Genomic DNA, 26,954 nt, shown 5'->3' on the forward strand with positions numbered 1-26,954 from the left:
TCGTCCTTCTCTTTGAGGCCCTCCTTGGCACTACACCAAGACCACTAAAAAGAGCTATAAAGACAGTAGTTTTGAGTATGGAGATATTGTAGTTTGCCTCTTATTTGGATATTTGAGGCATTCTTTCTGCCAAGCATCTTGTAGGAGTTATGTCTTATATCTAATGATGCCATCTTACAAATAGAGATCCTGGTCTGTGGTTTGGTATGCCTTGGATCATGCTATGTGCGAATTCTGTTTGGACTGAAGTGGAAAGATAGATGTATTCAAGTCAGCCCGGCCTGATAAAATTCACTCTAGAGTATTTAAGGAACTAACTGAAGCAATCTTGGAAGCTTTAGCAGTTATCTTTGAGAAATCATGGAGGATAGGTGAAGCTCTAGAGACTGGAGAAGGGCAAACATAGTACATATCTTTAAAAAAAGGAACAAAAAGGACCTGGAGAATTATAGACCAGCCAGTTTAACTGCAGTATCTGGAAAGATACTGGAACAAATAATCAAACAGTTTGTAAGCACCTAAAGTATCATCAGGTTATAAGTAATAGCCAACATGCATTTGTCAAGAACAAATCATGCCAAACAAACCTAATTTCATTCTTTGATAAGGGGTTACTGGCCTAGTGGATATGGATGGATGGGGGTGGGAGGACTGTAGACTTGATATTTAGTAAGGCTTTTGAGACCGACATGACATTCTCATAAACTAAGGAAATGTGGTTTAGATGAAATTACTTATAAGGTGGGTGCACAACTGATTGAAAGACTATTCAGAGCGCAATTATCAGTGGCTTGCTATCAAACCAGGGCAACATATCTAGTGGTGCCCCACAAGAGTCTGGCACTATTCAGTGCTTCCATTAATGACTTGGATAATGGAGTAGAAAGTACGCTTATAAAATTTGCTGATGACACCAAGCTGGGAGGGCTTGCTAGGGATATGTGCTAGTACTTTGGAGGACAGGATTAGAATTCAAAAGGACCTTTGTTACCTGGGGTTTTGCTGAACCCAAAGCTCTTGGTAACTTTATTTTGTGAGGTGGTGGCAGGAAATAAATCAGTAGAGACACAGCACGTCCGACTGATAGATAGTTGATGCAAGCAGGCAAACAAAAGTGCTTTCACTTAAAGCGTCTACTTTATTTAGTCTCAAGCACTTACACACCTCCACAACAGGTTAGTAGAGTACCCCAAATTAACCCCAGATTCATATTTATCCAGCGTCTTGATGAGGTTTTGAGTGGATTTCTATAGACTTCCGGTGGTCAGCTTTCTGTCTGCAAAGGAATTGGAGAGGTGTTCAAGTGTCCAATTTCTTAGTATTACAAAGCTTGTTCATAAAACAACAACAAAAAAATAAAACTGCAGAAGCTAAGTTAAGTCTGGAGTTTTCTAGCCTGTAGTGTGGACTTTTTCATCTGTTAGCCAGCTGTATCTGACACAGCAATTAACTATTGCCAGACTTTCCATCTTGCAAAACCGCATGCTTCGGAAAATACTCAAGTCAGGAGGGCACAGGGTCATGTTTACTCCTCGTGGTGGCTCGCTTCTCACTTCCCCTCCTGATCTGCTAATTGTGCTAAGGCTTCAGAAATGGCCTTGCTAGCTGCTTTCAGCAATGAGCATAACAATTGGTATTCTAGCCGGCAGTGGTCTAGGCTTGTTACTGGGCTCTGGGCTATCAAAAATGTCCCCCTCCTACACCTTGACAAATTGGAGAACTGGTTTGAAATCAGCATGATGAAAATCAATAAAGATAAATGTGAAGTACTGTCCTTAAGAAGGAAAATTAAATACACAGCTACAAAAATGGGAAGTAACTGTCCAGGCAGTAGTACTACTGAAAAGGATTTGGTGGGTACAGTGGACCACTAATTGAATGTGAGCCAATAATGTGATGCAGTTGCTAAAAAGGCAATAGTCTGCCGTGTATTAGCAGGAAAGTCAGATGTAGGACAAGGGAGGCAGTTGTCCCACTCTACTAGTCAGTGGTGAGCCTCAGCTGGAGTCCTGTGTCCAGTTCTGGGCACCACACTTTCAGAAAGATGTGGACAAATTGGAGAGACTCCAGAGGAGAATGAAAATTTTAAAAGTTTTAGAAAACCTGCCCTGTGAGGAAAGATTGAAAAAAAAACTTGGCATGTTTAGTCTTGAGAAAAGAGCTGAAGGGGGACCTGATAAGTCTTCAGATACGTTAAGTACTGTTACAAAGAGGTCTGTAATCAGTTCTTATGTCCACTGAACGTAGGTGAAGTAGTGATGGGCTTAATCCGCAGCAAGGGAGATTTAGGTTAGATATTAGGGAAAACTTTTAAACTATGAAAATAGTTAAGCGCGGGATTAGTCTTTCACAGGAGTTTGTGGAATCCCCATCATTGGAGGTTTTTAAGAACAGGTTAGATAAACATCTACCAGGGTTTACTTGGTCTTGCCTCAGTGCAGGGGGCTGGAGTAGCTGACCTTTCGAGGTCCATTCGAGCCCAACATTTCTATTATTCTGTGATTCTAAAATAAATCTGTAAATTTAAGGTACTGAAGTAGAGTTAGAGCAGAGAGGGGAAAATGTTCTCTTGTTTTAGGTGCTAGCCTGGGATTTGGGAGAACTGACTTGGATTCCCTGCTCTGCCTCAGATCTCCTTGGTGATCATGGGCAAATCATTAAATCTCTCTGTGTGTTAGTTCCTCATTTGTAAAATGGGGAATAATAGCACTGACCAACCTCATAGGAAGGTTGTGAGGATATATACATAATTTAAAAAAAAAAAAGTGAGGTGCTAAGTTACTTTAGTAAGGCACATCATATAGGTACCGAAGATAGAAGTCGGTACCCAAAGCTCTGTACATCCTGTAGTAATATACAACATTTGAATTTTGTGTGTGATTTACAGTAATGTGCAGACAAATGAGTTTCTTAATATTGAAGCATGTTTGGGAACATGACTTAATGTAGGTTTCTTCAGGGAAGGAGCCTCATGTTAATACATATGTATGAAGTGCCAAGCACACTTTTGTCACTACCATGCATAAATATAGAAGCTTGTTGCTTTTCCTTGCATAATCGCCCTACATGGTGTGACACTGTCTCCTTCTAACATATACAGGTTTGTCTGCTCTAGCCTTTCAGTTAAGGAACCTGGTTCTTTATCTTAGCCAGTAGGGGCTCAGGGTTTTAGATCCAGAGGTTCTAGATTCAATCCTCATCACTTGCATACACTTATAGTAAATATGGGGTGTCACGTTATTACCTTAAATGTTTTTGTTCTCGTTGTAGCACCTTCTGTGGAGATTGTGCAAAATGTGGTCCAGTAGCACTGAAGGCAGTTCAGTTTAAATATTTATTTTTAAAAATAGTCCTCCTTGTATTATACAATATTTGATATTCAGATGTAAGAGTAGGATTAAGTAAATAGAAACATTGAATAACTGTAGAAGTTTCTCAGATTTTTGAGGGAGGAATGAGGCACTCTCTCTAGATGTCACTAAAATTCTCTGAGGAAGAACTCTGTGTATCTTGAAAACATTTCTCTCACCATCCGAAATTGGTCCCATAAAAGATACTACCTCCCCCACCTTGTCTCTCTAATATCCTGGGACTGAAATAGCTACAACAATGCTGCATATAAAATTCTCTGCAGATTTCCGTTACTTTTGTTAATTGTTTTATGTTGGTCTTTTATCTGAACAGCACCACAAATATGCAGAGAGTTTTATGGACAAAAATATCTTTTTCCAGTGGTGATGTGGAGTCACGTATTTTCCCATGTTCTGCGAATCATGTGAATACTTTCCTCAACTTTTTTTTTTTTTTTGGTGTATCTAAATAGTTAATATAGTACAGCATATATTTAAGCATTTCACTAGTCAACATCTTTCCATGGTTTGACTGTCATAGCAACTGGAAACCATTTATATTGTGTGCAACAAGTGGCTGAAATTTTTTGTTTCTAGATACCGTCAGCTTGTGTTTTGGCATTTCCTGCCTGAAATATCTGACAACCACTGGAAAAGCAATGAACTTGTTCACTAAACGTTATAGCCTAAGTGTCTGCTTTATTTCCATCTCATTTTTAGGTTTTAGAGATCTTCATGATTTTACTGCCTCATGAGGCTATCCCAGTGAGTAAAATTGACAACTGCTCAGCAGTTATTATATAGAGTCCACCTCCTTCAGGATTCTTAAGTAAGTGTTACCTGGTTTCTGTGCATCTTATCCACCAGTCCAGAATTTTCCCCTAGCATAGTCCCTTTCCTCTTCATGGATAGTCCTATAAAGAAAAGGAGTACTTGTGGCACCTTAGAGACTAACAAATTTATTAGAGCATAAGCTTTTGTGAGCTACAGCTCACTTCGCTCACGAAAGCTTATGCTCTAATAAATTTGTTAGTCTCTAAGGTGCCACAAGTACTCCTTTTTACGGATACAGACTAACACGGCTGCTCCCTGACTCCTATAAAGGATTTTAGATTAGGTTAGATTACCTTTCTGATAGACATGGAAAATACTTTTGGTTGTTTTGTGTGTTTAAAGCCCTCACTGTCCTGATTATGATTATCTTGGCAAGTGATTTGCTGGCTTTGCCTTGACAGGCAGGTCGGAGAGAAACTTGTGTTCTGGACTGATGGATCTGAGGCACAGAAACTAACTTCCAGGTTAGAAATTATCCTTCAATCTGTGTATGGTAGGGGTACTAGATTGAGAGCATTAGTACTTTCCTTGACTGTTCATATTATTTCCTCCCCCTTTTCCAGCATCCACTGTTAAACTGCTAACAATGATTTCTTTTCTGTTCTGCTTTGGAGGAGACAATTAAAATATGACCAGTACAGTATCTGAAATTATTCTTTCTTACAAAATACCCTATTTAGATTTTTAACACTTTTACATTGAGACTTGATATTTCCAGGAAGTTTTTGGAAAGCGTAGGGGACAATTTCCTGGCGCAAGTGCTAGAGGAGCCAACTAGGGGGGGTGCTTTTCTTGACCTGCTGCTCACAAACCGGGTAGAATTAGTGGGGGAAGCAAAAGTGGATGGGAATCTGGGAGGCAGTGACCATGAGTTGGTTGAGTTCAGGATCCTGACGCAGGGAAGAAAGGTAAGCAGCAGGATACGGACCCTGGACTTCAGGAAAGCAGACTTCGACTCCCTCAGGGAACGGATGGCCAGGATCCCCTGGGGGACTAACTTGAAGGGGAAAGGAGTCCAGGAGAGCTGGCTGTATTTCAAGGAATCCCTGTTGAGGTTACAGGGACAAACCATCCCGATGAGTCGAAAGAATAGTAAATATGGCAGGCGACCAACTTGGCTTAATGGTGAAATCCTAGCGGATCTTAAACATAAAAAAGAAGCTTACAAGAAGTGGAAGGTTGGACATATGACCAGGGAAGAGTATAAAAATATTGCTCGGGCATGTAGGAATGTTATCAGGAGGGCCAAATCGCACCTGGAGCTGCAGCTAGCCAGAGATGTCAAGAGTAACAAGAAGGGTTTCTTCAGGTATGTTGGCAACAAGAAGAAAGCCAAGGAATGTGTGGGCCCCTTACTGAATGAGGGAGGCAACCTAGTGACAGAGGATGTGGAAAAAGCTAATGTACTCAATGCTTTTTTTGCCTCTGTTTTCACTAACAAGGTCAGCTCCCAGACTGCTGCGCTGGGCATCACAAAATGCGGAAGAGATGGCCAGCCCTCTGTGGAGATAGAGGCGGTTAGGGACTATTTAGAAAAGCTGGATGTGCACAAGTCCATGGGGCCGGACGAGTTGCATCCGAGAGTGCTGAAGGAATTGGCGGCTGTGATTGCAGAGCCACTGGCCATTATCTTTGAAAACTCGTGGCGAACCGGGGAAGTCCCGGATGACTGGAAAAAGGCTAATGTAGTGCCAATCTTTAAAAAAGGGAAGAAGGAAGATCCTGGGAACTACAGGCCAGTCAGCCTCACCTCAGTCCCTGGAAAAATCATGGAGCAGGTCCTCAAAGAATCAATCCTGAAGCACTTGCATGAGAGGAAAGTGATCAGGAACAGCCAGCATGGATTCACCAAGGGAAGGTCATGCCTGACTAATCTAATCGCCTTTTATGATGAGATTACTGGTTCTGTGGATGAAGGGAAAGCAGTGGATGTATTGTTTCTTGACTTTAGCAAAGCTTTTGACACGGTCTCCCATAGTATTCTTGTCAGCAAGTTAAGGAAGTATGGGCTGGATGAATGCACTATAAGGTGGGTAGAAAGCTGGCTAAATTGTCGGGCTCAACGGGTAGTGATCAATGGCTCCATGTCTAGTTGGCAGCCGGTATCAAGTGGAGTGCCCCAAGGGTCGGTCCTGGGGCCGGTTTTATTCAATATCTTCATAAATGATCTGGAGGATGGTGTGGATTGCACTCTCAGCAAATTTGCGGATGATACTAAACTGGGAGGAGTGGTAGATACGCTGGAGGGGAGGGATAGGATACAGAAGGACCTAGACCAATTGGAAGATTGGGCCAAAAGGAATCTGATGAGGTTCAATAAGGATAAGTGCAGGGTCCTGCACTTAGGACGGAAGAACCCAATGCACAGCTACAGACTAGGGACCGAATGGCTAGGCAGCAGTTCTGCAGAAAAGGACCTAGGGGTGACAGTGGACGAGAAGCTGGATATGAGTCAGCAGTGTGCCCTTGTTGCCAAGAAGGCCAATGGCATTTTGGGATGTATAAGTAGGGGCATAGCGAGCAGATCGAGGGACGTGATCGTTCCCCTCTATTCGACATTGGTGAGGCCTCATCTGGAGTACTGTGTCCAGTTTTGGGCCCCACACTTCAAGAAGGATGTGGATAAATTGGAGAGAGTCCAGCGAAGGGCAACAAAAATGATTAGGGGACTGGAACACATGAGTTATGAGGAGAGGCTGAGGGAGCTGGGATTGTTTAGCCTGCAGAAGAGAAGAATGAGGGGGGATTTGATAGCTGCTTTCAACTACCTGAAAGGGGGTTCCAAAGAGGATGGCTCTAGACTGTTCTCAATGGTAGCAGATGACAGAACGAGGAGTAATGGTCTCAAGTTGCAGTGGGGGAGGTTTAGATTGGATATTAGGAAAAACTTTTTCACTAAGAGGGTGGTGAAACACTGGAATGCGTTACCTAGGGAGGTGGTAGAATCTCCTTCCTTAGAGGTTTTTAAGGTCAGGCTTGACAAAGCCCTGGCTGGGATGATTTAACTGGGAATTGGTCCTGCTTTGAGCAGGGGGTTGGACTAGATGACCTTCTGGGGTCCCTTCCAACCCTGATATTCTATGATTCTATGATTCTATGATATTGCCCAGCTGTATCTTACATGTTTAAGGGAGCATCCATTCCCATATCAAATATCACCAATAGCAGATTGCAGGATTATAATATTAGAGAGTGATTCTAATTTTTAAAATAAAATTATAACAAGTTATTACTTGGATTACTAGTAGACCTTGTGTATTTCTTTATGGCTGCCAGTTTCATTGTATCCTTATTTCTTAATCGTTTGGTCACTCACAAACTAGCACTAGTGCTTCTTTAGTAGACTTGACTAATTTCCTGAATATCCCTGGTTATCACTCACCTAATCATTTTCCTTCTGGATGGAAGGAAAAAAACCTGGATCTAAACTGCTGTATATAGCTTGAAGGAGTATAAATCAGCCACAGTCAGCAGATTTTGTCTTTTTGCTGAACTAGGAACATATTGGAAAAACAGTGCTGTATTAGCGTTCAGATTTATGTCCTTCAAGCTTAATCCTTTTGCAATAAATCTAACTTTGTTTTAAAACAATTTATCAACTATAAACATGTAAATAACTTAGATTTGAGAAGTTGTGGGGGGAAAAAAACCCACTTCCCTAGTTGATTGCTGGGCCTCAGTTATTAGGAAATAGAGAATGCCTTACACTTCCTCATATATAGGGTATTCCAATGGTTTGCTAGTATGGTTCTCTTTCCATTTCACGCCTCCTGCTGCAAGACACAATCTGGTGTCTCCTTCAGTTGTGTGTCTTAGCCAGAAGATCTGGTGAGAGGCTCTCTCGAGACCTGATGCCAGGGCTGCTTTCATTTTTGAGACACACATACTCCCTATTTGTGTATTGAATTTATAGTATGATGGTAACTCTTAAAACTGAAGCTTCTGCATGAACGTTCTGCTGAGGTTGCAGGGGTTACTGGCTTTTTTTTTAAAAATGGAAAAAATTAAGGACCCTTTGCTTGTTTTTCCTTTAGCATTGTTATGTAAGGTTTCAATTTGTCCCTTTCTAGTTTAAAAATAATGAAAAATCAAACAAACCACAGCTTGTATCCATTGTGCTAAGCCTTGAAAATTCAAAAGATCAAACACAGCTTTTGTGTATGACTGTACTGTGAAGTGTATTTCAAGTTTTTAATTACATCTAGAATTTTGGTCTTTCAACTGTTGGGGGCTGTCTTGCTAATAAGATAGTGACATTAATGTGGTTACAGTCTTGTAGATTTCTTTAAAGCCGTGGTTTTATACACTACAACAGGGGTCAGCAACCTTTCAGAAGTGGCATGCCGAGTCTACAGGTATTCACTCTAATTTAAGGTTTTGCGTGCCAGTAATACATTCTAATATTTTTAGAAGGTCTCTTTCTATAAGTCTATAATCTATAACTAAACTATGGTTGTATTTAAAGTAAATAAGGTTTTTCAAATGTTTAAGAAGCTTCACTTAAGATCTGCATTTTAATTTAATTTTATCAGTTTAGTGTGATCCTTGGCCTTGCTTTTCCTTGCTGAGTTTTCCAATGTCTGGCACATATTTGGATACTTTAAGCTGCACACAGGCTTCTGAGAGATCCGTTGTTAACCAGCTCCGAGAGGGACAGAGGACAGATTTCACGTGTGAAAATACCTGTTCACACAAGTGTGTGGATCCAAATGCTGAAAGCATTGCAAACGTAGTTTTCTTCAAACAGTTAAATTTCACTGGCAGGGACGTCCAGCAGGTCAGAATAGAGGCCCCATGATCTCTCTCGGTAGCTTCAAGTGCACTCCACAGATCTCCAAACTTTGATGCCCACAATTCTGAGCTTTTTAACTGAATGAGCTGCATTTTGAAATCTTCAACACCCATCCACTGAAATACAGACAAATCCAAGTTGTTTTTGTTGAACTCCTCAGGTTTAATTATAAAAGAAAGCATTGGGCCAAATTTCTGGAAATGTTGAAATCTGTCAGAAAGTTCTGATTCCAGTTCTTGCATATATATTCTAATCTCAGCGTCAAACGCAGTGCACTGTTCCATGTGGCATAATAGTGATGAAAGCAGCAAATCGGGACTTAAAACTATCCCAGTACAGTGGTGCTGGAACTATTTTTAAGGTGGGGGTGCTGAGCTGTGCCCCCTCTTGCCCCTGTCTGCACCCCTCACTGCTCCAGGCTGTGGGCCGGGACCCCAGGTCAGCGGAGGAGCCCCCGGGACTGGTGGCTGGGACCCCAGGCTGGCGGATGGAACCCCAGCTGGGACTGGTGGCCAGGACCCGGGCAGTGTGAGTGCCACTGAACATCAGCTCGTGTGCTGCAGGTTGCGTATCCCTACACTACAAAGTGACTGCAAAAATGGTATTCTGGAGTGTCATGGTTGTGTCTCAATTATTCTAGTTCAAATTTGCTTGTTAAAAGAATATTTTTTTCTGCCAGCGTTAAACTCAGAATTGGGCTCTGAGAATAAAGCTAGGTTCTTTCCTTCTCAAGCGTCGTGATCTGTAATAAAGGTACTGCAGGCTTTAGCCAAAGTACAGTTGTGCACGTTGGAGCATGATTGGGTGATCAATCAAGAGTTCCTTGTGCTTTCCTTTGAAGTGCAATTCCTACAGGCTTGCTGCAGCAACCTGTAGGAGAGAGCTTTAATGTCCAGTGCTTGGATAACATGCCCAGCTTCAGGTTATGTCCCTGATCCTGGCGAAGGTAACATCAGGGTGACAGTGTATGCATATCTGAGGGTCAGTGTTGGTGGGCCTGCATTTAATTTCCTGGGCTCAACTCCACATAACGAATACCACCACCAGTTTGGTCCCCACAATTCAAGGTTGGATTTCTTTTCATTACCTTAACATCTTGGTCCTTACCTTCGAGCTCTTAATGGTTTGGGCCCAGGATACCTAAATGATTTTCTCATGCTTCAGGAACTCAATTGCTGCTGTTAAAGGCAGTGGCCTCTGCCACTGTCGTATTGTTTACTTTTAATCTTGCATCAACAATGAAAAATCCATGCTATTAGATGATAAACTTCTTTCCAATATCCGTATACAAAATGCTATCTGCTCTATACTTAGAGTATCTTTTTTAAACCTGCTTCTGTAAGGGCTTCATGCACCATGAAATGTGCTGTTGTTTATTTATGTAGACCTATTACTGCCTTATTGCTGTTTTTCCAGAACTTTCCCCCAAAATTTTAAAGCAAAGGTACTCATCAAATTTTTTTGAATATAGGCAACTTATTTTGCATAATTTTGATAATTTTTCAGTTTAATAATTATATGGAACTAGTCTGAGACTTTCCTATTCCATATTTAAAAATTACTGGAGAACATTATCATCATGACTGATATGCTATCTTGAATCCAAGTTAGCTGTATCCTTGTATAATATATTGATCCATGCCTGTATTTTCATTACTCCACTACAATCACATTCCTTTATATACCCTAGATGGCAGAAAATAGAGAGATATACTGTAAACATTTTATATTGCAATGAAATGGAAGTATGATTAGGCTAACTTTCTAATTTCGTTTTGACCTATCTAGAGAAGTTGGAAGTTGCACCACCATCCCCAGGACAGCTGAAACACGGTAAAAGAAAAAAAAACTTATTAAATATAGTTAATAGTTGTATATATTCTTTGATTGCTCATACTTTTAAATACTTTGTCTTATTCTCAAAACTGTTCAGATTTATTCTAACTCCTCCTTTCATTAATGGGAGCTATCTACATATTTTCCTTAGAGACTAGTGAGAGAACCTACATCTGGAGTGCACTGAGGTATTAAAAAGTATCTGCAACCACCCTGCTGCTGTTTCATAATACGCTAATTGGGGAAATGACCAAATATCTTTGGTGTGTCTTATTGTCCCTAATGTCTAGTTTACCCAAACCCCAAGTATAAACTGTTACTGCATTGGAAAAGAAATTCAAAGCCAATACGGAACAGTGTATTGGTTCCAAGTTGTGTTGTTACGGTAGCATTTTTTTTGAAGCTGGAAATTTTAATGACCAATCAGGTTCTTATTCTTGTCGCTGACCTTTTGCAGTATTAGTTTTAGCTTTCTTTTATTTAGTGATCTACTTACAGATGTTACATTATTAAGATGGTAGAGGGGGGTGTACGTGCACATGCAGTATAAATATAGGCGTTGGATAACATTTCTGAGAATTTAGTAGTCAAGTCAGTGTGGTTATAGCACAGTGTTCTCTCCTATAGATGTAAGTTTGGGATTTGGCTAAAAATTGTAGGTGTTAAGATTCAGTGAATTTCTTTTTTGGCAGGAAGTGGTATCTGAGTAAATTATTTCTTATCCCACAGAAGTAGATTATCATGTGTGTGTGGAGCGGTGGAGGGGGACTAGAAAAAATAAAACTATTTGTATACACTGAGTAGAAATATTTTAATTTTTTAACTGCGCTTACATCTGCTTAATGTTGATCTTCCATAAACACTTTAGCAAACAGATTTACTGGCAGGAATGTTTGCCAAAGCAATTTATATTTAAGCAAATATTTCAGAATATTAATGGAAAGGAAATTTCAGATCAAAAGTATTCATGCTGTTAGTCTGCAAAGAGCTACTCGCATGCAGTGACTGAATTGAGTATGTGAAACAGTGAACAAATACATAAAAACTTCATTTTGATCACAGATAATTCACAAACAGGGAAAAAAATCCACCCCACTCCAAATTATTCTTGACAAATTATGTGTTCAGCTCTATTTATTAACAGAATGTAAGTACCTTTTTCTTGTACATCGATGGACAAACACACTACTACACCCTTTTCCCTTTTTTAGTTGTGTAAGTTGTTTGTAGTGTTACTCGTTCAGGGATCAGTCTAAACCCTATTGAAGTTATTAGAATCTCATTGATTTCATTTGAGTTTGATCCATATTTGGTAATACAGATCTTGAAAGGCACTGCAGTGTTTCACACTTGGTGTTTTCTATCTATATTGCCTTTCTAATGTCCTCCATGTTCAAGCATGCTAACATACCAGATGTATACAAATCACAATCCACTACACATTTTCAAATGCAGATATGAAGAGAGAGAGTTTTTACTGTCATGTAAAATAGTTCCAAAATTCCAAACTAAACCTTTAGTATTTGGGGGCAAAAAAAACCGTATTCAAGTATGGTATTTTAGTTCCAAAAATTGGATTATATCTAGGTGCCTCTACTGGATAGTATGAGTTGACTGTACCATTCACCTTTTTATTATTCTTTCAGTTTCCCTTCAATGTGAAATTAATACTCACAGGTTTTCACTCTACCCTTCTTTCTTTCTCTATCTCCCTCCCCTCCCCCGGTGGTTGTACTTCTGTATGTTTACAAAATAGCATAAATTTTAAAAGACCATAGATTTTTAAGATGATATTGGGGAAAAAATGTCAAATGGCAGAAACATTGGGAATATTACCAAAAAGATGTTTAAATGAGTCTATTCCCCACATTTGTTTTTTAAGTTATATGCGTTATACTTCAGTTCCCTATTTAATATTTATATTCTAGTAGCACCCAGAGTTTCTAATCAGGACTGAGGCTTCACTGAGACAGGTGCTGTATAAAAACGTACAAAGACACATTCCTAGCAGAAGAGCTGGGTATGACAGCAGTAAGAAAATTGTGCTGTAATAAAAGCCTGCTTATTATTGAAGGAAGGTACTCGTGTCATAGACCATACCAAGTTACTACAATATTGAGTTATATCAAGTGGCATTTTCTTCTCTTGAACTATCAGAGGAAAGGTGAGGGGTAGAGAAAAAGGGAAGGGTTGGGAATGCAGAAAATGGAGATGAAACTCAGTTCTTCAAGCAGGGAAATGAGGAGCAGATTTAAGTGTAGAAAATGTTAGCACTGGCCAAGAAACATAAAGGAAGACATACTCCCTGATCTGAGGAGTTTACAGTCTTAAAAAAATCACAGCTCCAGGAACATGTTAAGGAAGCCAAGATAATGTAGATAATTATAGACCCTCGCAGGGTCTTGGAGTCTGGGCTCCAGCCTCAGCTCAAATGTCTACACTGATATTTTGTAACCCCACAGCCCAGGTTAGCTGAGGATAGCTGCAGCCATGCTGTGGGTCTTCTATTGCAGTGTGAGCATACCCAGTGAAAACAAAAAGGTCAGGACAACAAGTCCAAGCTATATAAAAGCAGCCGGGGAAAGACTACTGCATGTGTGTCTTAATTTGTCTTTTAAATCTGATATCTTGCAATTGAACAGTTGAAACTTAGATTTATTTAAATGAGTGAACTCAGCTATAGAGTCTTACTTCTTATTTTTCATTTCTTTCAGTGTTCTTCCACAATGCAATACCTTTTGTAGGGTTTGGATTCTTGGATAATGCAATTATGATTGCTGCAGTAAGTTTGTCTTTGTCTGATTTTGATAAAGGAACTGTAGTGTCTCAGATTAAATAAACATAGTTTCTACTCATCACTTCTATTATGATTTCCAGAAGACTTTTTTTTTCTGCCATGTTGCTAACTTCAGTCCCATTTTAGTACTTCCACTGAGAATATTTTCACATTTTATTTATACAGAATATTTTCAAAATTTTTTTTTTTTTTTTCAGAATAGTGATGTTCATGTCTGAAGGGGCAAAATTAAAGCTGATCTTATTTTTGCGTGGTTTGAAAAGAACTTGCTTTTTTTTCTGCTCTTAAAGATCTGTGCAGTGTGAGCTGTCTAATGTGTGAAGAATCCTTTGTTCTGTTGACTGACACTGGCTTGCCATGTGACATTAGACATGTAATGAAACATGTCTTATTTATAAAATGGTTATAATATATACACAGCACACGAGAGTGTTGACTGACACTGGCTTGCCATGTGACATTAGACATGTAATGAAACGTCTTATTTATAAAATGGTTATAATATATACACAGCACACGGGGGTATTGTCATGCTTAATGTTTGTAAAGAATGTTCGTGATTTGCTGATAAGTGGTCCTATAGATATGCTGTAAGTGCTTTTGCTGCTTTTTATTATATACAGTATTTTATTAATCTAGGTGGGTTTAATTGGAATAACACTTTCAAATATTTCTACCTAATTCATCGATTCTGTGGCCAGAAAAGATCATTTTGATCATCTAGTCTGAACGTCTGTATAACACAGGCCATAGAACTTCCCCAAAATAATTCCTAAAGGCAAAATAAACTAGTGGAGTGGGAACAGGAGTAGAGGCCAAAAACTCTTACTTTTAATCTTGATTTTTACCACCGACCCTAGGGGGTTGGGCATGCTACTTAATCGCATTGTGTCATCTTCCTCCTCTGACAAATAAGGCCCTATCTCATGTGGTGTTGAGTATTTATTATTTTGAGTAGCATTTGAAGATGTAAAAGTGTTAAAATAATTATAACATGTATTAGTTTTACATTTAGCTAAGAGAATTAAAATAGGAAATTAGTGTGCTGAGATTGGGACTCCTGTTTTCTGATGTCCAGCAGATAGCCACTGTGAAACAAATATATAGTATGAAATGAATATAGGAGGTATGAAACATATGAAGCAGGGACCTGTATTTAAGGGAATGGGAAAGGCTGGGAGGAGATGTATTGATCAAGTAGAAGCTATGGTATTACCTATCTCTGTACTTCTAAATACGAAGCAAGCAGCCGTCAGTCTGTTATGTTAAATATGAATGTTCTTAACTTATTGCTGACAAGTAATGCCTCAAATAATGACAAGACGAACTTTTATTTTCAGGGAACCCAAATAGAATTATCGATTGGAGTTGTCCTGGGAATAACTACTATGGCAGGCAAGTAAGATAAACACAATAAATGTAAACCAAAATAGCAAATTCCTTCAGTCTAGACTGAAAATAAGCCACATGGATTTGAAACAGCTGCTCTTTGTTCCATAATTGAATCTTGTTTATAGAGAAACAATTCTGTTGTTAAAAGTAAGTATTCCATATACAGTCATGGAATTTTCAGCTGAAATAGCCTCTGAAGATATTGATAGATTGTATAAAAATCCAGTTGTGTTACTTTTTTTTTTTAAAAAGTGGCATTTCTGTAGGAAAGCTGTAAACCACCACAGGTCTGATTCTACAAGCTGCTATGTGCCTGCAACTCCAAATAAAGTACACAGGAGTTGAGGGAACTCACCTTGCAAAATCAGGCTCACAGTCTATAGCTGTTAACTATGTTTAAATGATCTTGTCTGTTTACCAGTATTTGCAACATGTTGTTTTAATTCTGTCATTGTTTGAAAGAAGACTCTAAAGTTCCAGTTGCAGAGAAATGGCACTTGAATGCTTACATGAAAGTAGGGATGACTTTGTCTTGTATAAATCTAGATGTAACTCTTTTGCAAAATTCTGCTTTACTACAAAATTATCAAAAGTATTTTTGTTTAACTAATTAATGGTGGCCAATACCAGATGCTTCAGTGGTAATGAACAGAACATGGCAATTATTGAGTGATCCATCCCCTTGTCATCCAGTCCCAGCTTCTGGCAGTCAGAGGTTTAGAGACACTGAAGGCATGGGATTGTATCCCCAAACCATCTTAGCTAATAGCCATTGATGTATCTATCATCGATTAAACTCAACTAATTCTTTTTGAACCCAGTTATACTTTTGGCCTTCACAGCATCCCCTGGCAAAGAGTTCCATACATTGACTGTGTGTTGAATGAAGAAGTACTTCCTTATGTTTAAACCTGCTGTCTGTTAATTTTATTGGGTGAACCCCTAGTTTTAGTATTTTGTGAAAGGGTAAATAACACTTCCCTGTTCACTTTCTCCACACCATTCATGATTTTTTAGATCTGTATCATTTTGGAATGCAGAGATGTATAGTTTCTCCATCTGGGTGTTCTCCTCAAATACTAGTTAATAGGACATAGAATGAGTAGTTTCCTTCTCTGTTTTTAGGAAAATACACATTAGCAACAGGAATTTAGTTATAAATCCAGTAGCATTAGCAGACCTTTTTGAATGACTTTCTTAACATGGCTAGTATAGACCTAGAAAGAGTGCTCAGTTGGAAAATGTCAAACATAAAAGCCACGAAAATGTGACTAAAAATAGTGCCATGCTTTGTAATTTGCTTTACGGAGTCCCTGTTAAAATGTGAAATATCATCAAGAAAAACTATTGTTTGAGAGGGAATTGGTGTCTGATTATGCCATGTTGATTTACTTCTGTTATGTGATCTTTGTGTGTGTGTGTGTGTATATATATATAGTTATTTATTTAACTGGGAAGAAAATCTAAGTTAATTAGAACTATCCTTAAGATTAGTTTGGTAATTTAAAGCTTTTTGTTCTGCTTGCCCATACAAGATTCAATATGCATGTTGGTATACACTGACTGAATTACCAGTCTTAGACATTTTTACACCAGATCTGAAAAAGTTGTGTCTAGGCACTGCCAATGGCATTAAGTAACAGACAGGCAAAGCCTAACAGGCACTTTGGGCTTTATGGAGGCACTGTGGTGTCTTTAGTGTTTTGCAGTCCCCATGGAATGCTTTGTGACCACTCCATGTTGGATAGACTTACAACCTTTACATTGGCCAAGTGAACTGTTGTATTTTGGTGCTGGGGGTATCTGTTAAACCAAACGTGTTATACCAACTATCTGAATTATCTCCTTTATTTTTACTTCTGAGATAAAGAAATAATTTAAGTTTCGAAGTTGGAGTACTTCCTGTTTACTCTCAGTGGTATGTACTCTCTCCGCACATGTGGGACAGCGGCCCAGAAGGCAAGAGGAATTGGTTTGCCTTGTGTAGACTGACTTTATCTTTTTAATGTTAATTAAATTTTTTAAAAAATCTAACAACAAAAAGGTAAACCTACTTGCGAGTTCTGCTCTTGCAACATAAATGTTTTAAATGTGTGTAATGTAAAACATTACTCTTTCAGGCATGTATAAAATATATTTCTCAGAATAAGAGCTAGTCTACATGACCAATGCAACTGTACCACTGTAGCGCGTCTCGAAGACTCACTCTGCCTATGGGAGAGCACTAGCCTGTCAGCATAATTACTCTACCTCTATGAGAGGGAGAAGCTATGTCCATGGGATACCACTGCCTTTTACTGGAATATCTGTCATACCTAGCTATACAACTTCTGGTGCAAGTGCTGTTGCTTCTGCTAACTGACTGGAAGCCTTTTTGTGTGACTCCAACTAAGGACTCCTAGTTCCTGTGTCAGATGTACAAAGTTGGCTGGTGGCTGTGGCCATTGTTAACTAAAGTCTGAAAATTTGTTATTCCATGTCCCAGAACTGAGTGATTTTCCTGAATTTAATAAATTCAAGAAAATAAGTGCACCACATATGATGTTAAAGCTCTGCTAGACCTAGTGTTACAAATTGTGCTGCTAAAAGAAATCCTAGTGTAAGAGAAGAAACTTAATTCTGGATACTCATGCTATATATCTTAATTACTCTTTTGTCCGTGGGTTTTGTAAAATAATTCTTTTCTGTTTCTCAATTTTTCAGCTGCTGCTTTGGGAAATCTTGTTTCAGATTTAGCTGGACTCGGGTAAGTCTGCATTTTGCTTGAAGTATGTTATTGCCTGATCTCAAAAAAACAAAACAAACCCCCCCCACTCAACAAAGCTTAATACACTGTAGAAATCCCTTTGGGTGTTTCTAATTCTTGAAATGTATATTAACAAACCAGATACCCATAAAGATACCAAAATAATTGCCCTTCTCTCCTTGCTTTGCTCAGAAATAAAGCTGCATTCTTCTTCGAATTACTGCACCTGTGGCTCCCAGTTATAGTGTTCATATGCCCCAGCACAGGAGTTTTGAACATTTTCAGTAGCAGTGTCCAGGAGGGGGTTGCCTTGTATGCCCTCATTCCCCAAGTACATAAAGGGCACAGTGATCCCAACTGCCACCCAGTTCCTTCTAACTGCCTCAGCCAGCGAGTCAGAACAACTATCGGTGTGTCTACACTGCAAAGAAAAAAACACAGGGCAGCAAGTCTCACATTCTAGGTCAACTGACTCAAGCTTGCAGGGCTTGCTGTACAGGGCCAAAAATAAAAGCTAAAAATTTCTGCTTGGGCTTTGAAACCCAGCGGAGAGGTGTGGGGGACGCGAAGGGACCTAGCACTGTCTTCACAGGGGCTTAGGTCAGCTTCATAGCACTGCTCAGGGGTGTGGATGTCACACCCCTGACCAGTATAGTTAAACTGATGTGCTTTTCTAGTGTAGGCCAGGTCTCAGTTTCGCAGCATCGAATCCTGTCTCTGTGGCTGGGAGGGCAGAGGAGTTCTTCAAAGGAGCTGTTATGCCAGTGCTGAGAGCGCAGAGGAGCGCTGTTGTGCTGAAGCATAGCACAGAGCTGTGACAGAAATCTTCCTCTTCCTCTTCAGCTAAAAGATCTCAAAGGAAGAAGAATTCAGACAGTCACCTTCTTTCCTCCTCTTCAGCACAGGCTTCAGCAGCACTCTCCCTTTCAGCATCAGAGTGGTTCGGACAGTCTTCTGCAGTGCTTCCCTCGTTGGCACAGCACCTTTGATCAAAGCCCGTTCTGGGCCAGGGTTTCAGCTGCTGAGGAAACTTCAAAGCAGGGAGAGGCATCTACAATACCCTCGCTGCAGGGACCTTTTTGCAACTAAATTTGCAGTTCCAAAGGCTTCTTTTATGTCTTTGTCAAACCTTAGGGTCACTCCAGATCCTATGTCACCAGTCCTAGAAGTTCCCCAATCTTGATACCAAACATATCCCTTCCTCAAAACGAAGCCAGGGTACCGCTAAAGAAAATTGCTTTGAACCAGCATGTTGATACAATTAAGGATTTAAGTCCCAATCAAATCCTTCCATCTCCTGTTATGGGTTCTGCACAGGGCTTTGGAGCTGTGCTCTGGCTCTGCTCCAATTCCAGGCAAAAAAACCTGCTGCTCCGTGCTCCCAGCTTCGGGCTCCGCTCCAAAGCCCTGGTTCTGCATTAGAAGTTTCTTCATCCAAAGATGCTGACGGGAGTCCTCCACCAAAAAGGAAATTGCATGAACGGAAAGAAAATAAGTCTTGGCAGGCATATGGAAAAGACCTTCCCATTTAACCCAAGGACGCTAATTATTACTATGCTCCTTGATTCCCTCCACTACTTTCCATATGGTCCACAACCATGGCCATATTTGGCTCTCATGGCCTCAATAGTTGCAATTTTGAGGGACAAGTTCTCCCACAGTATATGAAATCTATTCATGAGTCACCGGCTACAAACCCTATAGTCCTGATCACCCATTAAGTTGAAGATGCAGAGGAACAACAAATTGTAAGTGATGGTGAAATACCAGCCCATCAGGACAATTCTTCTGATCTTCTTTCTTACCTGATGGAAACCATTTCATAGGCTACACCACTTTCAGCGGATGATTTTTAAAATCTTCGAGGAATCATTGAAGCATATGACAAAAACAATAGAATTTACTATGGTGACAGTTCAGGAAAAACAAACTTTTTGATATTCTACAGCATCCCAAAGCGGGTTTGCACTACCTATTAATGAAGGAGTATTGGATCCAACAAAAGATTTCTGGGCTACCTCTGTTTCCATTTCAGCTATTTTAAAACACACTGATCATAGATATCAGGTGCCCCCTAGGATTTGAGTATCTTTGTCACATCATCATCTCGCTTCATCACCACTGGTTGCTGCAGCCAATGAACGATCAAAACAGACTAGGAAATCTGTTCCAAAGGGGATTGGATTTTTTTTGAAAGAAAATTTACTCTTCAGCATTTTTATAGATCAGGATAGCAAATTATCAAATCATGCTGTCTAAATATGATTATATCCAGTGGGTAGACTGTCGTTTAAGGACAAATTGCACTCAGAATAGAGCTAAGTTTAAAGCTATTTGTGAAGAAGAGCAGCTTATTGCTAAAACCTCTCCAAGCTACGTTAGATGCTGCTGATTTGAGTGCTTGTTTAGTGGCTGTAGGTATCATGATGCAGTGCTCATTGTGGTTCTCTGCATCAGGTTTACCAAAAGAACTGCAAGTGACAATTGAAGATCTGCCATTTGATGGTCAGAATCTATTCAGTGCCAAGTCTTACGAATCTCTGCATTAATTAAAAGACTCAAGTTGCACACTCAGGTCATTGGGTTTATGTAATCCTTCCTTCAAAAAGAAATTAGTTTCATCCTCAATTTTCATTCTCCAGATATAGGAATGCTCAATATCCTTCTTTTTCATATTCCTGACACCAAAGGCCCTTCTGAAAAATCTAGAAAGAAATTTAGATATCAGAAGTAGTAATCAACTCCACTGCCCTCTTCTAGAATTACTCAGTTGGGTCAGACACACAGACGTCAGATTTGATGCTCTTTTACTCCACCCTTTGGTTCCCATCTATTTTATTTCCTGGAGGCTTGGTAGAAATCACCACAGATTGATGGGTCTATTAAGTAATCAGGGATGGTTATGTCATTCAGTTTCAATCCTTACCTCCTTCCCAGTCCCTTTTCAGGGACCTTTCTTATGAGAGTGTCATGGATCAGAAAATTGACAAAACTGCTCAAGCTTGGAGCAAGAGAGTTAGTTCCTCAGCAGTATATGGGAAAAGGCTTGTATTCTCCCTGTTTCCTCATATTAAAAATAAAGGTGACTTGCGTTCGATTCAAGATCTCAGGAACCTCAACAAATTCATTTGGCATGCAAGGTTCTACATGGTAACTCTTGCTTCAGTTATCCCTGTGCTGGATCCCATGGATTAGTTCATTACCTTTGACTTACAGGACACTTATTTTCATGTATCAATCACACCCAGCACACAGAAAGTATCTGTTTTATGGCTCTGGGGAGTCATTACTCATTCAGAATACTACTTTGGAATTTCATCAGTACAGAAGACATTTACAAAATTCTTGTCAGTAGTGCAGCCCATCTCCTCAGAAAAGGGTTGCATATTTACCATTCCCTAGAAGACTGGATTGTGTAGGGGAAGTGACGAACACAGGTCATAACGGCAGCAAAGAAAGTGATTTGTTTGTTTTCATTCCTGGGTTTAAGGATCAACTTTAAAAAGTCTACTCAGATTCTGTCCCAATACACAGAGTTCATCAGAGCTCTCTTAGACTCAATAGCAGTGAGACGTTCCTCGCGCCGGACAGATTTCAAATAATAAAAAATCTGATTCTTCACTTCCATACTTACCCACAGACAACAATAAGGATATGCCTGAAGCTTCTAGGCCATATGCTTTGTGTACATTTGTAACCCCATTTGCCAGGTTACATCTGGCTGTTTCAAGCATGGATCAAAACTGTTTACAGACCAGCAATCCACACTAAGTCAGTGAAAGTGCTGATCCTAGATCAAACTCTATTCTTGATGGAAAGGTGGATGATACATGGAAATGTATGTGCAGGAATTCCATTTGCCCCTCTGATTGCACCCAAAACTTTGATAACATATGCACCCAATATGAGCTGGGGAGAACACACAAATCAAGACTGGAGGCCATGAGTTCGAATATATCTAGAATCCACAGTTCACATAAATGTACTTGAACCAAGGGAGGTAAGATTAGCTTGCAAAGCATTTCTACCTGTCATAAAGAATTCTTAAATCCAAGTTCTGACGGACAATTCCATGGCTGCCTATTACTTAAACAGATGGAGGCACGAGGTCAGGCCTTCTTTGCCAACAAGCCATAAAACTTCGGGAATGGTGCATTCAGAATCACATAAAATTGACAGCTCTTCGTCTCCCAGAAAAGAAAAAATGGTCTAGTGGCCTCACGGAGGAGGAAAATGTACTTATCTCACAAGTGGGAAGTAAAAAAATGCAAAACTAAACTGATTTTTTTCAAGTGTGGGGACTTCCCCAGATAGACTTAGTTACATCAGTTCAAAATAGGAAATGTGTGATATTTTGCTCTTGAGCAGGAAAGAATCTGGAATCTCTAACAGATGATTCATGATTTCTTGGTCACACCGTTTGATGTATGTTTTCCCTCCATTTCCACTAATTCCAAGGGTGTTAGACAATATGGCAAGAAAAGTCTTGAGTTATACAGATGGCTCTGGCTTGACCTTGCCAGTTTCGATTCTCAGATCAAATGTTACTGTCATCAGTTTATCACATTCACAGTTCTGGAAGGCCTGTTATCATAGAGTCACGGTCTGATTCTCCACCCAGACCCAGCCTCTCTGCCTTTCACATCCTGGATGGTATCTGGATGTCTTCAACAGACAGAGAGCATTCTTCAGACGTACAGACCATTCTTCTTCGGAGTAGAAAATTATCCAATAGGGCTAAATACATGGCCAAATGGAAACATTTTTCTTTATGGGCGAGGTCGAAAGGTTACGCTCCATCTCAGTGTACAGTTCCAATAATATTAGATTGCCTCTTATTTAAAGCATTCAAGACTTTATCTCTTCAATCAAATTCATTTGGCAGTGATATCTGTATTTCATTCTCCAAAAGAGGGAGATACATTTTTTTCCCCTCTCATAAGTCAATGAATAGATTTATTAAAGGGCTTGTTCACATTTTTTTCCTTTTGTGAGAGAGATTGCTTCAGCATGGGAAGCAAATTTAGTGCTTTCTTCACTTATGGACATCCCTACTTTGAACCTTTATCAGATTGTCCAGTTCATCTAACAGTGAAGGTAGCATTTCTGGTGCCAATTAACATCAGCTAGTAGAATAAGCATATTTCAAGCCATATGGATTAATCCTCCATGCACATTTTTTTTCACATGGATAGAGTAATTGAGATTGCATCCATATTTTATTTCCAAATTGCTATCAGATTTTCATAACAATCAGTTCACGCATTTACCAGTTTTTCCCCACAAAAGCTTCATTCTTCTCCTGCTGAATCTAAATTACGTATTTTAGATATGAGGTCCCTGTTATATTGCCTAGCTAGCACTAGATCTTTTCATAAAATGACAAGATTTTTCATTGCTTAGGATGACAAATCAAAAGGGATGGCTATTTCATCACAGACTTTCAAAATAGATATAGCATGTCTTAAAACTGCTTATATTAACAGGAAGAGACATCTGTCAAGCATTCAAACCACTCCACCAGAGCATAAGCTTCATAGATAGCAGCTTAAGTCAAGTCCTAATATAAGAAATATATATAACAGCTACCAGGTCTTTAGCTCGTACATTTACGAAACATTATTAGTTAATTACTGCTTCAAGACGTGACACCCATTTTGGTAGAGTTGTTTTGCCGTCTCTTTTCCAATAAGTCCTGGCTCTCATCTCTTAACAGATAACTGCTAGGTGATCGCTATGAGTGGGCTACTCATGTGCAGTACTGCGAAGGAGGAAGAATGGTTATTTACCTGGTAGTAACTGTGGTTCTTTGAGATTTTCTGCGTATGTGGATCCCATGACACAGCCACCATCCCCACAGCTTAGAGTCCTATAAATGAGGATTCTGGGTGGCAAAAGGAACTGAATAGTGGTTGAGGTTGCTGTGACCTTTGTGCCTTTGGAGGGGACAGGCACAAGGGCATGCAGGTTACATGTGTGACGTCTACTGGACACTGCTAGTGAAAATGTTCCCAACCCCTGTGCTGGGGCACGTGGACCCCATAAGTGGGATCCACATGTGCAGAATGTCTTGAAGATCAACAGTTACTATGAGGTAAGTAACTGTTCTTTATCTGTTTCTTACAGTAGCTGGAATTACGATATCGTTACTCACATTGATTTCTCTTTCCGTTTCGGAATGTATTTTAGCCTTTGCTCCATTCCAAAAATATAGCAAAGTAGCTAAAGTTTAGCTTTAAAAGTTTTGCTGTATCCATTAAAAAGTATATTCACATACTTTGCAGATGATAAATAGAATTTTCACCCATTGTTGCAAACAGAACTTGCATTCACAAAACCCATTCATTTCAATGTGTTCTGTAGATGCAAATATAAAACAGTTGCCTACTGGTAAGGGTTAGAATTGTGTTTGCACAAATGTTTGTACCTGCAAAATGTGGACCCATGTATGTATGTGCATATATGTGTTTTTGTGCATGTCTAAATGGAGACTCAGTAGAGAACCAGCTGAAAACTTGACCCTAAGGACAGTTCATTAATGTTCAAGTTGCATTAATGTAATGAAATGGCCAGAAAGTGCAAAACTGTGTTCAGATTAGAGAAACATAACTAAAGTGCCATACATCCAACATTTTAATATTTTTCATGCTAAGCTTTTTTTAGAGCAGTTCCTTAAAAATGTCCTTGATCATCTCAGCATGACATACATTCTGTGCTAGAATATGAAGTTGCCACCAGCAGCATGTGGAGTCAGTATTTGAGACTTTGGGCAAGATCTTTGGATAGCATCATATGCTGTCTTAGCCTCAGTTAGTTCAATGCTGTCTCATTCTGGAATAACAAAGCCCACAGTGAGAATCTTTTGGTGTTAGTATCTTCAAATAGCTTTTTCATATACAGGAAAAAATATGGAAGTAGTTATAAACTGTTCAGTCCTAATCTATAAACTGGACTTTATATTATAGTTTGAATAGATTCTGCATCTTTCAGTTCATCTAATGTAGTTTACTAGAGTGCCTAGACAGGTTGTTGGGATGTTCCAGATCATCTGCCTTCAGGCAGGTTTGTTCAGCTGGCCTGCATCTTTGGAATACACTCCTTTTTATGGAGTTTATTTCCAGAGGACTTGTGCAACCTAGAGCTCCGTAACTATTTCCTTGAGGCTTATTTGGCAGGCCAAGTCCTTCCCAAACTCATTTCCACCACCTTTACTGTGTAGCAGCCCACTATCTGCACCTAACGATAAAAGTGAGACTAACCTCCAGGTGGATAAGTTGGTTTAAAAGAGAGAGAGCTTTCCTAACTTGCATTCCTCTGCAGTGGGAAAACACTGCACTGTTAATACCAAGTGTTCCCCAGCAAGTGGCTAAAGTTCCAGGCATGCTTTGGAATATTGCCAAAGCTTTGACAAGAGGTAACAGGCTTTTAGAATCTCTACATAGAGAATTTCATGGTAATAACAATTTGCTCTTGGAAAACTGAAAAACCTGAAGAGTTGCATATAAACTAGTAATTCTTTGGAATTACTTACCTGCATTGGGAGGGGCAATCTACAAATACAGTGCCTCATACAATTTTAATATATTTTGCAAGTATTAATGTGCGTTGAGAATCACAAAAGTGGTAGAGTGGGTGAGGTAATATCTTTTATTGGACCAACCTCTGTTGGTGGAAGAGAAGCGTTCAAGCTCTGTGTCCACATGAAAGCTTGTCTTTCACCAACAGAAGTTGGTCCAATAAAAGATATTACCTCACCCACCTTGTCTGTCTAATATCTGGGGACCAACACAGCTATAATACTGCAAAAGGCTAAATGGATTAACTCTGCCAAGAACTTTTCTCTGAAACTTTTTTCAGTTCCATTTTTAAAAAGGTAACTTTTGTTTGTCATGTAGTTACTGGTATGATAAGGGTTATGGTAAATATGCTGAATACTCACATTACATTTTAATACTAATTTTTATTTTACAGTTGTACTGTTACATTTTAAGAAAAAGGTATACAAGAGGGGGGAAAGATGTCTTTAGACTCCAGACTTGAGTAGTTATCAATGGTAAATTAGTATGTGTGAGACTTTTCTGCTTTCTTTTCCACAGGAAAAAAACATATTGAACATTGATTTCTGCCTCAGCAACTGATTATTAAAGCACAAATATATGATATGATAGAATGTTCCATGAATAATTGTTGAGAGGGAAGCTCTTACATATGTACTGGATTTTTTCTAGTACTGAAAAACATTGCTAAATGATTAAATATTTTGTTCATAAAGTTACTGTAAATGTGTCAAACTACAATAATGTTCAGGTCTTATTACATGAAGTTTTGGGTTTTCTGGAAGGCTTGACTAATTAGGGAGTGAATTAGTCAAAAATATGCACTTACAATGTAAATGTGAACTTTCGAGTCTGAATATTTTCTTCTATATGCCAAACTGGTGGGTGAACAGTACAGCATGCAAGAAGAAAAACTTTTCAGTATAAGTTAGTACTACTTTTGCACAAGTAATTTAACTTCAGTTGTGCATTACTCCAGCTAATATATTTTCAAATCCAAAAGCCTGAGTACTACTGACATGTGGCTCTTTTTTAGTCTTGCAGGCTATGTTGAAGCTCTAGCTTCGAGAATGGGCCTGTCAATTCCTGATCTGACACCCAAGCAAGCAGATATGTGGCAAACGCGTCTCAGTGCACATGTGGTAAATATATTTATGTATAGTTTGTGTGTACTTTTCACTGGTAATTAGCAGGGATGGGAAGAATCCATTTTTTTTCATTTTTGTCAAATATCAAATACTTAGCTTTCAGTAGTTGGTAAATACTGAATATTGTTGTGTCAAGTTGAGGGGAAGCAGATCTGGGCTGGGGGGAGTGGGGGAGAGGAGGGAGAGGTAGATCTGGAGTTGTGTTTGGGTGATTAGAGGCTGGCTGCAGTAGGGATAGGGGTGGAAAATAGCCACACAATCTGCATATGTCTGTGAACTCTGGCTGTGGTGGTAAGATTAGGTGGGTATCTGTGAAGTCAGTCAACGTGATGGCTGGCAGTTCTTGTCCTTTAGAGAGTTTGGTTTTTATATTCATTGTTCGTGTCAGACTTATTAAATACTTTCTGGGAATATATCTGTAGTGTGTACAAATCTAATTCCAATCCTTAATTTATATATAAATTTGGATATGAAAACACCACCTTTCATCTAAGTAAAATGTG

General features: G+C 39.4%; 1 protein-coding gene across 4 annotated transcripts in view; it reads left to right on the plus strand.

The window, feature by feature from the left end:
• TMEM65 (transmembrane protein 65) overlaps positions 1-26,954 on the plus strand; it is a 54,473-nt gene that overhangs the window by 20,992 nt on the left and 6,527 nt on the right. For 2 of the 4 annotated variants that reach the window (XR_012157089.2, XR_012157090.2), the window contains 6 exons: positions 10,765-10,809; positions 13,527-13,594; positions 14,950-15,004; positions 17,705-17,747; positions 17,940-23,841; positions 26,340-26,423. Coding sequence is in view for 2 of the 4 variants with exons in the window: in XM_073330167.2 (XP_073186268.2) it covers positions 10,765-10,809; positions 13,527-13,594; positions 14,950-15,004; positions 17,705-17,747; positions 26,340-26,445 (317 nt within the window). In the remaining 2 variants the exon portion in view is untranslated. Of the gene's footprint in view, positions 1-10,764; positions 10,810-13,526; positions 13,595-14,949; positions 15,005-17,704; positions 17,748-17,939; positions 23,842-26,339; positions 26,446-26,954 lie in introns of those variants that run through there. The other 2 variants (XM_073330167.2, XM_073330169.2) reach the window with 1 other exon arrangement.

The sequence above is a fragment of the Lepidochelys kempii genome, chromosome 2 (genome assembly GCF_965140285.1).
Source record: "Lepidochelys kempii isolate rLepKem1 chromosome 2, rLepKem1.hap1, whole genome shotgun sequence".
In the NCBI taxonomy this organism is placed as follows: domain Eukaryota; kingdom Metazoa; phylum Chordata; order Testudines; family Cheloniidae; genus Lepidochelys; species Lepidochelys kempii.